The 15,126-nt window shown below is 40.5% G+C and overlaps 1 protein-coding gene across 1 annotated transcript; it reads left to right on the top strand.

The window, feature by feature from the left end:
* Nucleotides 1-11,024: 11,024 nt before the first annotated feature.
* LOC137839124 (uncharacterized) lies at nt 11,025-13,281 on the top strand. Its single transcript, XM_068648251.1, has 4 exons — nt 11,025-11,213; nt 11,676-12,206; nt 12,750-13,171; nt 13,254-13,281. Exons 1-4 carry the CDS (start codon nt 11,025-11,027, stop codon nt 13,279-13,281), a joined length of 1,170 nt encoding a protein of 389 aa, XP_068504352.1.
* The last annotated feature ends 1,845 nt before the right edge of the window (nt 13,282-15,126 follow it).

The following is a 15,126-nucleotide window of genomic DNA, read 5'->3' as shown; positions in this document are numbered from 1 at the left end:
CGCAGTAGCTGAGAAGTTGAGGTTCCTGCAGAAGACTGGCAGGAACCTTGGGGGAAGGAAAGACATCTGGTGTGAGTTCCATAAGGGCTTTGGACATGGTGTCGAGTGGTGTATGGCTTTAGGCTATTAGTTAGCCGAACTTTTGAAGAAAGGCCTTTTGAAAGAATACCTCAAGGTCGACGACAGAGAGCAACAGGGGGAAGCTGTTTTGGGGGACCCGCCGCACGAGATACTCGTACATGCGAAGCTCAACACGATCTCGGGTGGAGGAAACACGACGACTAAACGCAAGAGGTACGCGAAGGTGGTAATGACGCTAGAGATACAAAGTCACGACGACGCCCCAGACCCAGATCTCTATTTCACCAAGGGAGACTTGGTGGGTGTGGTTCCTCACGACAACGACCCGATGGTAATATCCATCGTCATGATGGGAAGAAAGGTGCATCGAGCCCTCATTGATCAAGGGAGCTCAACATAAGTGTTGTTGTGGTCCACATTCATCAACTTACGGCTATCCCCGACCAGTTGAGGCCTCACAACAGTTGCTTAATCGAATTCGCGGGGGACCATGTGCCGAGGGTACATCGATCTGAGAACAACCTTTTCAGATGAGGAGGCTGCCAGGACTATTGTCATCAGGTATGTGGTAGTCAATACCCCCTCCACTTACAATCTGTTGTTGGGAAAACCTTCGTTAAACAGGTTAGGAGAAGTTGCATCCACAAAACATATGAAGATGAAGTTGTTGTCCCTCGAGGGACGAGTGATCACGATACGGTCCAACCAAAAGGACGCGCGGAAGTGTTATGAGAGCAGCATAAAGAACAAGAGGAGCTACAACGCCGCCATTATCTCCTAGGGGGAAAAGGTATTTGAGATCTTAGAGACCGAGCTCAGTCACCGACCACAACCAGAACTAATTAGAGACGTCCAAGAAAGAGAGATCGAAGGAAGGTTGTTTAAGCTCGGTTTGTATGCATTTCAGCCGACATGACCGAAATAGATCTCGATTTCCTGTGCCATAGGCTTACTATGGACAACAGGGTCCGACCAGTGGTCTAGAGAAGGAGAAAGTTTAATGAGGAAAGGTGCCTGATTATCAAAACTAAGTCGCATGAGTTGCTGGCAAACGTGGTGTTGGTGGACTTCACAAACCTGAACAAGGCCTGCCCGAAGGGCTCCTACCCCTTGCCGAGCATCGATTCCTTGGTGGGCACCTCGGGATGCCGACTCCTGAGCTTCCTCGATGCCTTCTCAGGGTACAATCAAATTCGAATGCACCCAAACGATGAGGAGAAGACTGTTTTCATGACGGAACATGCCAACTATTGCTATAAGGTCATGCCATTCGGCCTAAAAAATGTTGGCGCTACCTACCAGCGCTTGATGGACAGGATCCTCGTCCCTATGCTCGGGCGAAACGTGCAAGTTTACGTGGACGACATGGTTGTTACTTCGAGGAAGAAAAACAACATGTAAGTGTGTACAACCTGAAGTTAAACCCCGAAAAGTGTGTGCTTGGGGTCGAGGCAGGAAAATTCCTGGGGTTCATACTGACCGAGAGAGGCATAGAGGCCAATCCGGATAAGTGTGTCGCTCTCATTAGGATGAGGAGTCCCACTACTGTCATAGAGGTTCAACAACTGACTGGGCAAATGACGACTTTGTCCCGCTTCTTGTCTACTAGCGGAGATAAAGGTTAGCCATACTTCCAATGTCTGAAGAAAAACAATCGCTTCATATGGACCCCCGAGTGCGAGAAAGCATTCATCAAGTTAAAGGTGTACTTGGCTAGCCCACCAGTGCTCGGTAAACCTGTACATGGCGTCCCTCTCCACCTATACTTCTTTATCACCGATCGGGCAATCAACTCAGTGATAGTATAGGATCAGGACCAAAGTCAAAAACCGATCTGCTTTGTCAGTAAGGTGCTACAGGGGCCCGAGGAGGGTTACCAAGAAATCGAGAAGGCTGCGCTGGTAGTCATGTTCACGGCCAGAAGGCTACGACATTATTTTCACAGCTTCACCGTCATTGTAATGACTAACCTCCCCATCTGCAAGGTTCTACAGAAACCCGACATAGCAGGGCGCTTGGTGCGATGGTTGGTCGAGCTATCCGAGTTCGACATTTAGTACAAACCCAGAGGCCCGATCAAGGGCCAGGTATACACTGATTTTGTAGTTGAATTGTCATATGGGGGTCCAAACCCGGACCCCAAAGGCTTCCAGTGGATATTTTTGGTAAACGGTTCTTCCAATCAACAGGGCAGCGGAGCTAGGGTCATCTTAGAAGGACTCAACGGCCTATTGATTGAACAATCTCTGAAGTTTGCATTTAAGGCCAGTAACAACCAAGCCGAGTACGAAGCACTAATAGCCGAGATGTTGTTGGCCCAGGAGTTGGGAGCCTAGAACTTGCTGCTAAAGAGCGACTCGTTACTTGTGACCGAGCAAGTTACGGGCCGATATCAAGCCAAGGACCTGCAGTTAACGACGTACCTTAGATACGTCACGTTGTTGAAAGACGCTTTTGACGAGTTCGAACTGGTGCACATTCCAAGAGAGCAGAACTCCCAAGCAGATATCCTGGCTAAGCTAGCCAGCTCGGGAAAGGGAATAGGCAAAGATCGGTGATCCAAGAAACGCTAAAAAACCCTAGGACAGCCGAAGAAGAACCAATTAGGGAAGTCTTGCTGGTAAGCACCCAGGCAGGGGGGAACCACCGTTCACTGACTCAGGAAACGCTAAAAGTACCACGGGTCGGAGCGTGCGAGGTGCTCGGGGAGGAAATAATGACCGCCTCCTCAGGAAAAAATGCTGACACTTGGATCACCCCATACCAGCGCTATCTGGTTGACGCTTTACTTCCTGATGAACCCACCGAGGCCAAAGTGGTGAAAATAAATTCGATGAAATATACCATGATTGATGATAATATGTTCTGCCATGGGTACGCTCGCCCTATTCTTATTTGCATTTGCGGCGAATAGTGCACCTGTGTGATGAGCGAGCTGCATGAGGGCATTTGTGGGAGCCATGTTGGGGGTCGAGCTCTGGTGTTGAAAGTCATATGTGTTGGGTACTACTGGCTGACGATGAAAGAAGACTGCGGGAGCTACGTGTAGCGATGTGAGCAGTGCCAGAAACACGTCGACTGACACCACACACCAACAGAGGAGCTACGGTCAGTCTACAGTCCATGGCCATTCCACACCTGGGGGATAGACATTCTACCCTCTGGCCATACGACAAATGAAGTACCTTGTGGTGGTCGTCGAATACTTCACCAAGTGGATTGAAGTCGAGCCTATTGCTTAAATCACCGCACACAAAGTACAACACTTTGTATGGAAAAACATAGTGTGTCGCTTTGGGGTTCCCAAACGTCTAGTATTAGACAACAGAACGCAGTTCGCCAGTCAGCAGCTAGGCAAGTTATGCTCGAAACTTGGCATAAAACAAATATTTGCCTCGGTAGAACATCCCTAGACAAATGGCCACCCCAGGCAAATGGCCTAGTGGAATCGGCCAATAGGGTCTTGCTCAGAGGCCTGAAAAGAAGGCTAGAGAAAACTAAGGAAGCTTGGGCGGAGTAGGTTCCTTAGATACTTTGGGCTTATCACACCATGCCTCAATTCAACACCAAAGAAACACAGTTCGGTTTAGTGTACGGAACGGACGCCATGATTCCTGTTGAAATTCATGATAGCTCCCCTCGATTCTAGAACTTTGTCGCTGAGGAGTCTGACGAGGGGAGGAGAATGAACTTGAATTTACTAGAGAAAGTCCACGAACTGGCACGTATAAAATCAGAAGCATTGAAAAGAAGAGTTGAGCTGAGACAAAGAACCTAGGTCAGACCTCGGCAGTTCCAGGTATCCAACTTGGTAATGCGGAAAACTCATCCCTACCAATTGGAGGATAAGTTGTCTTCAAAGTGGACAGGGTCATTTCGTGTAGTAGAAGTGCTTGGGAATGGTGCATACAGGTTAGGAACCTTGGAGGGAGGACCCATCCCCTGAACGTGGAACGCTGCTAATCTCAAATTTTATTTCAGTTAGTTGTTGTTAAACAATATGGTGCTATAGGGTGACGCTCTTTTTCCCTTAAAGAGGGTTTTTTAACGAGGTCACCTAATAAATAATTTATTTATGTTGCATTGTTGTTTCCTCTTAATCTCTGACGTTTGATTGTGATACACGGTGCGACGACCCCTCTCGGAGAGTTTCTATGAGAAAGGGCTGTGTAAGCGATTAATTACCATTGACAGATAAATCGACCTTCCTTGTGAAGTCGCACTGCGGGTAAAAGTTGCGTATATGCCTCATCCAGACTAGCACGAGTCAGGCCAACCCGGTGTGAAATTGATCACCCGGGTCTAGGCGCTCTGTGGGATGAGTAAAGTTGCACAAGTAGGTCACATGACCCAGCACGGGGTAAGACGGGCTAGCCTGGAGTGAAAGAAATCACCCGAGTTTAGGTGCTCTGTGGGGTAGGTAAAGTTGCATAGAAAGGCCATCCCTTTGTCACAGAGTAGGATGAGCTAGTCCGGCGTGTGAGAGACACCCGAGTATGGACGCCATGTGGGAGGAGCTGGCGACACAAGAGAATGATACGATTAGTGTAGGACAACTCAGGAGTTTCTAGTCACCCAAGTGCAAATTCTTCGTGAGAATGATTTTTGGTTGTAGAGCTCAACTGTCTGAGCACGCGCCAGACAAGGCGACACCTGTTGAGTTTGATGTAAGACGCCTTTAAACGCTAGCCCATAGAGACTATGGTGAATAATCCAATCAAAGGTTAGTTTCTCTTAACTATGATTATGCTTGTTGTCCCATGTAGGGGAGAGTTGGCACTAACAACGAAGTTGATTGAGTAATATACCCAGATGGGTACACGTTGTCGTAAGCTATTTGAATTAGTTGAAGTTAAATAAGGCATGCATGAGCAAAATTGGGAAGGTTATTTTATACGACACATGATAAAATAAAGCGATTCCTTAATAGTAATAAAGATAAAGTGCGATATAGTTTATAGTTACATTAACATGGTAAGATTAAAATTCTTACTCCTCTACTAGTTTTCCATCCACGACCTTTTTATTCGGTGCTAGCTGAGAGAAGTTCAGGCTCGGGTGGAGGCTGGAAGCTTGCTCAACAGCAACCTTAAAGCCCACCAAGAGAGCTTGAGCAGCCTCACCCTTATAGACTTCAACCTCATAAACAAAGAACTTATCCTTCTGGACAAGCTCTTGATGCAATCGTGACAAGGGATCGTCTTGCTCGGCTAGGCGAGACGTTTGTTCAACAACCTTCTTAGACTTGGCCTCCAAGAGTTGCTCGATTTTCTGGTGAAAGGCTCGTAGCTTTTGGATTTCCTGTTCCAGGTTCGCCATTCTCTGTTGGGAGTCTTGTTTGTCTTGTTCGATGGCAACCTCTTGGCGCCGCATTTTCTTCACGGCCATGCAGCTCGTGGCCAGAGCCTGTCCAAGTTGCTTTATAACCTCTTGTAGGAGGTGTTGGCTGTGACGGACCTCCATTCTCTCCTCATTCTCAGGGCACAAGAGAGCATCCTCCAAGAGGGAGGTGACATCAACACCCTGGTCCGAAAGGCCTTTTCGCCTTGAACTCTCCGCACTCGCCTCAAGAGGACATGGCGTAGCAGTTGGGGTGTGCGGAGGTTGTGAGGGGGTGCAATGTTTGAGGCCACGTGGCCTCGGGAAGGTGAGGGCCTCAGGCTAGTGGCTTGAGCCCTCCCTCTCTTTCTGGTAAAGACGAAGCCCGAGGTGGCGTCTTCATCATCTTCAGAGGAGGTGGTGCAACCACCACCTTTGGTGGAGCACGACTGGCCATTTTTGCCTTCGCGGCCAGCCTCAGCAGGTCCTCTTTGTTCAAGCGGGCCAACATGCTATTTGCAGGAAAGACGAATGCAAGAACACGTTATGTTTCGAAAGTAATAAATCCTAATCTCTGAAGTTAGAGGAAAAAGGTATACTAGTGTAACTCTTTAGAGAGTCCGGGTCATACTCGTGGGCCAACATATAGACCATATCAAAGGCAATAGGGAAGCTTGTGAAAAACTTGCAAACTTCCTGATCGGCAGGGGCTAACTTGTCTAAGCATTGGGTAAGCTTCGAGTTGGGATTCTCGGTCCAATTTAAAGGAAACCCGTTCAAGAGATCAGGGTGTTTTTTGTTAGCTCGGATTTTCAGAAAATGGCCTTTGAAGTTTTTGTAAGAGGATTGGAAGAGGGTAAGGATTCCCTTTCCAGGGATGCTGTTTATAGAAACCTAAAGTTGACGCTGTAGTTTCTTCACCTAAAAAAGGTAAAGAAACACATCAAGGGAAGGAAGGACGCTGAGTTGATCGTAAGGAATGGTAAAGGCACCGACAAATGCCCAACTGTTAAGGTGCAACTGGGCTGAGGCTACGTTCAGCTCGGTCAAAAGTTCTTTTTCAAAAACTGAGAGGGGAAGACAAAGGTGTATTCTTTGAAAAATGGTGGCATAAACATAGCAAAAAGGCTTACCTAGGGACGTGGCTTCATCAGAACATACAGGTTCATCGGGTGAGCATGGGTCTAGGAAAATCCAATCATCTTCCCTACCAAAGCGACATTTTTTCTTCCTAAGGGCCACTACTTTTTCATGAGAGGTGTAGGAGGAAGTTTCAGAAAGGAGGTTCGGGGGAGCCATGATACAAGGTTTTATAATCCATAAGGGCTCGCGGCTAGGCACAATCACACGTAAGAGTAAAAACAGTTCAGACCCAGTACAATGCAAAAACAAGTTTGAATTCGAACAAAGGAACAAGAGAATATAACCTAGATACACATTTCAGGGATCATACGCTAACAGGTGGCGTTGAGCATCAGATGAAAATAGAGTAATCTCAGAAAAGCAGGCAAAAAATGAATAATAGGGGGGAAAAATGAGTTCCTTTCGTGACCGATGAAGGAAAGCTCGAAGAAATGGGTAGAAGATTTCTGAATGATGCTAAGGAGGAAGTAAGAAAGCTCTGGGTAACGAAAGACGAAGGGTTTTACGGGTTTTAGAATTTCTAAAGAAGTAATTCAAAACGGTTGAGTTTTCGCCACCACTCGCGTTGGAGCACGTGTACACGTGGGGACCACAAACAGAAAAACGTTGCTTAAAAAACGCTTCGAGCACCGCACCCCACCTACCTCGGAGAAATGGTCACATCAACGGCCAACGACGCTCGGGAGACTCTTCGCTTAGCTAAAACTCAGCTCGAGCCTGAGGGGCTAATGTACTAACCGGTGCCCAGTTATCAGTAGTATTTTCGTATGCTCGGTTCTTTTGCACTGTGAGGTACTTGCTCGGTTCCTTTGTTCCGCGAAGGACCTTCTCGGTGCTTGGGCCTGAGTAAACCTGGGCTAATGACCTTGGTCAGATTGGGCCTAGATCTCATGATGAGTACACAAAGTAATTTCATTTGACGCACCCGTTAAAAGAGATATTCATGTGGTAGATATAATTTTATTGTTATTGTTAATTTATGGCAATATATCCTCTGTTACGTATTTGTTGCATGTTTTTTGTTACATATTTGTTACACTTGGCTATTTGCTATTAACCCTAGTAATATAGGGAGACGCTTGGGTAATAGAAAATGGGCCTGCGGATAGCACCTGAAGATCATTGGTGCCCATGGCAGGTGGTTTTCTGTTACGAATGAAAGATTAATGTAATTATTTTTAGTTAAGATTCGCTGAGCTCCAGGGAGAGTGGTTGCACGTTGCACGAGCAGTGATAAAAGAGGGAGGAGGTCTCCAGGAAAAGGTACACTTTTTCTACACACTGCACTGAGAATTATTGTTGCTTTTGGTGCACCCTAATTGAATCGATCGTCGGAGTGTCATTGACAGGTGGAGCGCTCTCTGTCCCAACGAAGCCATACTAGAAGCAACCAGGAGAGAGGAATTGAAGACGATGCATTCGTTCTAAAGTCAACTAGCAGTTCAATCAACCGACAAGATATATATATATATATATATATATATATATATATATATATCATGAGTTAATAATAATTTTTTACTTAGTGTTAAAGTATTCCCTAAATTAAATTAAGCAAATAACCTCACAAAAGTTATCAATAAAATATTGTTCCGTTTCTTTATTTATTAAGTGACTAAATCAGTTTTTTTTTTCAAATAGTGAATTCATAATTTCTCACCACATTCGTATAAACAGTTATTTATTTACTATAAAATATATTAAAATTTTATGGATAAAGACATCAAAATATTAAATCACCTGAAATGATAGAATTTAATTTAATATACAACAACTAATGGCGTCGGTTACCGAAAGTTTTCTTGTAGGAAAATATGTAATTTGCAATAGAGGGTATGGGGAGTGGAAAGTTGAGGGTGAGGGGGAGTGGAAGTGTGAAGAAAGTTGAGGTTGTTCGAATTGGGGTATGTTAGAGTAGATGTGTGAAGAAATTTTATTGAAATTTGTGAGTGATGTGATGCTGGTAAGAATATTATAAATTATTTTGAATAGTAAAATTTGTAAGATTACAAATTTACCCTTGTATATAAAAGAAGAATAAATAATGATGAATCATTTTTCATATTTTAGTTAATTAAAAAAATGTTAAGTTTCATTTATAAATAAAAAAAATGTAAAATTGAAAGAACATCCTCACTCATGGCATCACTAGTACTATATATAGGTTGTTCAGATGTACCACTACTCTTTAAAGGAAAGATGTGTTCAAAGAACTCAGCGTTTTTCCGTCTCTATTATAGTGTTACGTTAAATTATATCACTATTAAGAACTAAAAACCTATAGGCAGCACTATGTTCTGCATATCCTAAGAACAAACAATTAGATGTTTTAGAGCCTATTTTCCTTTTCTTAGGATCAAGTAACATCACTTTAGCTAAACACCCCCACACTCTTAGGTATTTCAAATTAGGTTGATAACCTTTCCACAACTCATAGGGTGTTTTACTAGTTTTCCTATGTGGTATCCTATGCACTTTGCTGATTTAAAACAAACCATGTCTAGAGGTGGTAACAATTATTTGGTAACTTTTATAGATGATTTTTTCTAAATACACCAAAGTGTATTTAATTAAACATAAGGATGAAGCTTTTGACATGTTCTTAACTTATAAAGAGGAAGTAGAAAATTAATTGAATAAGAAAATTAAAAGAATTAGATCAGATAGAGGTGGTGAATATGTTTTTTTATTATGATTATTGTGTAAAAGAAGGTATTATTCATGAAGTAACCCCACCGTATTCACCTAAGTCTAATGGAGTAGCTGAAAGGAAAAATAGAATTCTTAAAGAAATGATGAATGTCATGCTTATTAGTTCTAATGCTCCTGATAATTTTGTTGAAGATGGTTGCTGCCCCTTCAAGACATGTGTTTGATGAAGCCTTTTTTGTAAATTTCACGTGTATGTACATTTGCTTTAAGAATGTCTTAGGTATAGTTTAGAGGTTGTTTAAGAGTAGGCTTTTTGCTGGGTAACTCACCTCTTAACCCCTGACCATGTGATAAGAGCAAGCACAAATTTTCTGGAACTGTTTTTCACATGTTTTGCAAAAACACCCTTACTGCATAAAAATAAATTTGTTCTTTTCTAAATAAATGGTTTCTTTTTTTAAACTGATGCATTGACTAAGTCTTTTGAAAATCGGGTTTTGTGCATCAAGTATTTTGATTAAGTCTTCACTCTTTCAAAACGACTGTGTTTCAATAGTTAAGTCTTTTCTGTTATCGTTTTGAAAAATAAATATGTTCATCTGTAAATGAATAGATTCTTTTTTAGTCTGGTGCCATGTTTATCTTAAAAGGTTTTTTCGGATTGTCCTTGCACCAGAGTGGTTGACTGAGTCTCCTTCACATAACAGATTCTCTAACTGCTTTTGAAAATAAATCTGTTCATTTTATTTTCAATCTGTTCTTTTTATAACAGCTTTAACTGTTTTTTGAAAATCTGTTATAAGTTGTTTTTCTATAAAAATAATACTTGTTCCAACGTTTAAAGGTGAATCATACAATTGAGAAAACAAGTTTTACAACAGAGAATTAAGGATTTACAGAGAATTAGCATGTGTTCTTGAAAGATTTTACAAATCAAAAGTGTGCTTGTTCTTGGTTGGCTCTAAGGCTTGGTTAGAGGTGCTGCTACCGTGAGCAATTTGTTCTGCTGGTCTAAGGCAGATTTTTGCATCCTCTATCAGGTGTATTCGTTTCATATTTCAAATTCTTGTAAAAGTGTGATTGTAAACTCTTCTTGATAGGGTTTTTTGAAGAGTGTGTGTGCTGAAATAGTGTTTTTCAGCAGTGTGCCAAGTTTCTTGTAGGGTTTAAGAATAGTGGTTGTGTAAGTGTGTTTGGTACGTTTTGTTTAGTGGATTTCACCTTGGATAAGGTGAGACTGGATGTAGCTCATTTGAGTGAACCAGTATAATTGTTGTGTGTTCATTTCTCCTCATCTCTGCACTCAGTTTCTTGCTTATCTGTGAATTTGTCTAAAATTGAATCTGTTCAATCAAAAATAAATTTGTTCTTTCTGGGCTTGTTCATACTGTTCTTATTTTCTGGAAAATCAGTTTGGTTCTGTTTAGAAGATATATGAACTGTTAATTACAACTGAGACAGTTTGATTGTGATAGGTTACCCAATTGATTGACAAGCTAATAATTGAACCTTTATCAAAAATTGAAGGTCACTATTTTAGCTGTTTACAGTTTTCTCTTTAAAATCAGTGTGTGGGTGGCTTGCAAATTAATCTGCATAACCTCAAGAATTACTTGGTTGATATAAACATTTTTTTAAACATAAACAGTGTCAAAATAAATCTGTTTATTGCCAAATAAATCGATTTTTTTTGTGTACTGTGATAAAATCTGATTCTGCACGAAACTTTTAAAAGGTCAATTCACCCCTTCTTGAACTTTGAAACTATTGAACCCACCAATTGGTATCAAGAGCTAGGACTTGTATTTTAATCAAGTTTGTTTGCAATAATGTCTGAGTTTAAAATGCTTTTTGCTGAGGGATCTTCTGTTAGTAGACCCCTTATGTTCAATGGAATGAATTATGCCTTTTGGAACATTAGAATGAAAATTTTCATGAAATCTATTGACTTGTTTATTTGGGAGGCTGTGGTCCATGGACCCTATGTGCTAATGCAGGTTGTCAAGGATAAAGAAGTGGTAAAGCCAAAATCTGAATGGAATGAGACCGAAAGGAAGAAGGCTCAATATGATCTTGTGGTCAAGAACATCATAACCTCCTCATTAACAATGGATGAGTTCTTCAGGATATCCCAATGCAGTTCAGCTAAGGAGATGTGGGAGGTCTTGGAAGTCACTCATGAGGGTACTGAAGATGTGAAGAGATCAAGAAAACATTCTCTCATCCAAGAATATGAATTGTTTAGAATCCAACTCGAGGAGAGCATTGCTGATGTACAGAAAAGGTGCACTCATATTGTGAATCACCGTACTGGTTTGGGAAAGGAATTTGACAGAGAGGAACTCAACATAAAAGTGCTGAAGTGCCTCGACATAAGCTGGCAACCTAAGGTGACTGCCATATCAGAAAGCCGTGATCTGTCAAAGCTGTCAACTGCTGCACTCTTTGGGAAATTAATGGAGCATGAGCTGGAGCTCAAGAGACTCAAAGAGCAGGAAACAGTGGAAAGAAAACCCAAAGGACTTGCACTGAAAGCAAGTGAACAAAATGAGATCAATGAGGAAAAAGAAGATGCTGAACATGATGATACAATCAGCCTACTTACAAAGAGGTTCAACAGATTCCTAAAGAAGAAAAGCAGAGATAGGAACCAACAGAAAAGAAGGTATCCTAAACCTAATGACTCAAATTCCTCTAACTACACTTTCTTTGGCTGTGGCAAAACAGGGCACATCAAAATGGATTGTCCAAACAATCAATCAAAGGACAAATCAGCGAGCAAGAAGGTTGAAAGGAGCAAGGGGAGAAAAGCTTACATTTCGTGGGAAGAAAATGAAGTATCTTCAACCAGCAACTCTTCAACTGAGAGTGAGGAAAACAATCTGTGCTTCTTGGTGAAGGATGAAGGGTCAATCTTTGATTCAGTAAGTGAATTCTCTATGGAATCTGATAACTATGATCAATTGCTTGCTGCTTTCAAAGAAACACATGATGAAGCAAATAGGCTAGCTGTAATATGAAGTAAGTTGCAAAAGGTAAATAATGTGCTTGCACCTAAAGTAAAAACACTTGAGGAAGAACTGCATAAGGCCAAAACAGATCTTGTAAGCCTTGAACTAACATGCTTACATGCCTCTATTAAAACCTGTGAAAACTGTAAAAAATTGGAAAAACAAGCAGAGTATTTGCTAAAAACTCTTTCCAATTTCACCAAGGGAAGAGAGAACCTTGAGTCTCGCCTTGGCTCATAGAATGCTGTTTTCAACAAGAATGGTATTGGTTATAACCCTGGAAATGTAACCAATGTCAAAAGGCTTTCAATTTTTTTTGTTCCAACAAATTCAGGTTTTTCAGCTTTTAATAGTGGCAAAAAGGAATCTCATGTAACCTGTTTTTACTGCATGAAATCCGGTAATACCTCTAGGTCATGCATTGCTAGAAATCATCTTGTTCCAAAGAACTTAGCAAAATGGCTACCAAAGGGAAGGTTTTAATCTGTGCTGGCCCTATACTGAAAATGGTACCATTTGTATCATCTTTGTTCTGTTTTGCAGAAAAGAAGCAAGAGAAATCAATGGTACTTGGACAGTGGCTGTTTCAAACATATGACTGGAGATCTTACAAAATTCACTAGCTTGAAGATCAAAGCAGAGGGACATGTAACCTATGGTGATAATAACCGAGGAAGAATTTTGGGCAGAAGCACTGTTGGAACAGAGAATTCAACCACTATTGAGAATGTGCTTTATGTAGAAGGACTCAAGCATAGCCTTCTCAGTATCAGTCAACTGTGTGACAAAGGATACAAGGTGAACTTCAAGTCAAAAGGCTGCACAATCTCAAGTGACTCCTCTGGTAAGGTGTTGTTTACTGGTAAGAGAGTGAATAACATATACATCTTGGATATCATGGAAACTATCTCTTCAAATGAGTGTTTACTGTCTAGAAGTGATGAGTCTTGGCTGTGGCACAGGAGGTTAACTCACATACACACTAATCACTTAAATAAATTGAAATCTAAAGATCTTGTTTCTAGTTTACCTAACATTAAATTTCAGGATAACAGGCTCTGTGATGCTTCTGTGAAAGGTAAACAAATCAGATCCTCTTTCAATTCAAAAGACATTGTTTCTACAAAAAATCCATTGGATGTATTGCATATGGACTTGTTTGGACCCTCTAGAGTTGCTAGCTTGGCAATAACAATAAAGATAAAAAGGGGGTTTTTTGAGATAGTTTTGTAGAAAATATAAAAGAGATTAAAATAGCAAATAAAAAGCGGTTGATCCCAAGTTCTTCCACCATTGAATTCTTCACAGGTTCTCTAAAGATTAATCTTTTCTCAATCCTCCAACAGAGTTAAACCAGATTGAACATGCGCCAATCTAATTCAACTGAAACTCACCAGTAAAACATGTGTCTACTAGTTTAATCAATACCCACTTTGTTCCATGCGTATACTCCATGGGAATGCTTACCTCCCCTCTCTTGAATCATGCGCCCAAGAAATTAATTAGAACGATGCGAACTAACTAAGAAACCAAATATTAAGACAAGGAAGACTCTCAATCATGCGTTCAAGTACAACCTCTCACAAAACTAGTTTTCCAGGAGATTAGACAATAAAAACAGCTATAGAGAATAAAAAATAGAAACTTTTAATGAACAAAACCTCAGAACTCAATGGGAAATTACAAAAGAATCAACCAAAAAGGTTTAGCCTTCCATGCGGAGGCAAAACAAAAGAATTACTAAGAAGAAAATAAACTAAGGAAACCCTATGCAGCTTTCTCTCTTCTCCTTGATGCTTGTGTCCTTTTATAGGCTTTTTTGCTCCAAGGATCTTGAGAGAATATTGTAGTTTATATTTTGTAAACAGTTTCCACTTTCCATAATTGTTTTTATTTTGCAGAAGATTTGCTTCCAATTCTGTTTCTGGGATTTTATAACTTTTATTTTCTCTTTCTTCTCCTTAGAATTTGTTTCCTGTTTTGGTTCAAGAAGCAACTTGGACTTTTGCATATTTGGCTCATTTACAAAGGTAGATGCTTCAGATAATTTACCCTAAAAGCACAAAATTACCAAAGATAATAGTTAAGGCCCAAATAAACCCAATTATATGAATATTAATTAAAACAATGAATTTATTTATTATTATAAATAATCTATGAATAAAGCTAGTGAGTGTGAATAAATATATGCTCATCAAATACCCCACACTTATCCTTTTGCACTCCCGGGCAAAACACTGTAAGGTTTAAAAAGAAAAGAAAAACAGTGCAAATAATAAATAGAAAATTCTAAGAATTCATAATGAAAGACATGATATAATTTCAAGAAATCAAGGAATCAAGAAAAATGTGAATGGAAATTCCTATATTTTAATATACAAGCAGGTAATTGAAATCGAAGGTTGAATCAAAATTGACAAAACTTCACTGAACACTCTCCTACTCTCAAGTGTTTAGGGTTTGTATTTACACTCAGCACCCATGCAAACAAATACTACCATATGCTTAGCAAGACTCTAATATTCATAACAATCGAAAAAAACATGCAATCAAAGATCAAAAGGTCTTCATAAGGGATGTAATGAGGCTAAGGTAAAGATAGGTAAAAGGGGGAAATTAGGCTTAAAACCATAGAAAAACAAAGGAGCAATGGAGGATAGATCTAAAAACAAGTGTAAGTATTATGACAATTCAACTCTTCCTTTTATTTCAAGATATAATTTTTTTTCATTTAATAGACAGTCAATCCAATGTAGTAGAGGATCCACTCTTATTTTCTTTTATTTTGCTTTGTTTTTCTTTTTCTTGTTGTATTCCCTTTTTTTCTATCAGTTTTTTTTTTCTTTTTTTTTTTTTAAAAAAGCTGAAGAGGTAAACTTTGAAAATGAGATACACCTCTACACTTATTCAAAAACCTATT

The sequence above is a fragment of the Phaseolus vulgaris genome, chromosome 3 (genome assembly GCF_000499845.2).
Source record: "Phaseolus vulgaris cultivar G19833 chromosome 3, P. vulgaris v2.0, whole genome shotgun sequence".
In the NCBI taxonomy this organism is placed as follows: Eukaryota; Viridiplantae; Streptophyta; class Magnoliopsida; order Fabales; family Fabaceae; genus Phaseolus; species Phaseolus vulgaris.
The sequence above is the reverse complement of the archived record's forward strand: the minus strand, read 5'-3'. Positions and strand labels throughout refer to the sequence as shown.

Coding starts and splice junctions, on each gene's coding strand:
- LOC137839124 (XM_068648251.1), top strand. CDS start 11,025: ATGTCTGAGTTTAAAATGCTTTTTGCTGAGGGATCTTCTGTTAGTAGA. Junction 11,214..11,675: donor TTGTCAAGGATAAAGAAGTG/GTAAAGCCAAAA, acceptor CTGGAGCTCAAG/AGACTCAAAGAGCAGGAAAC. Junction 13,172..13,253: donor TCTTGGCTGTGGCACAGGAG/GTTAACTCACAT, acceptor ATTAAATTTCAG/GATAACAGGCTCTGTGATGC.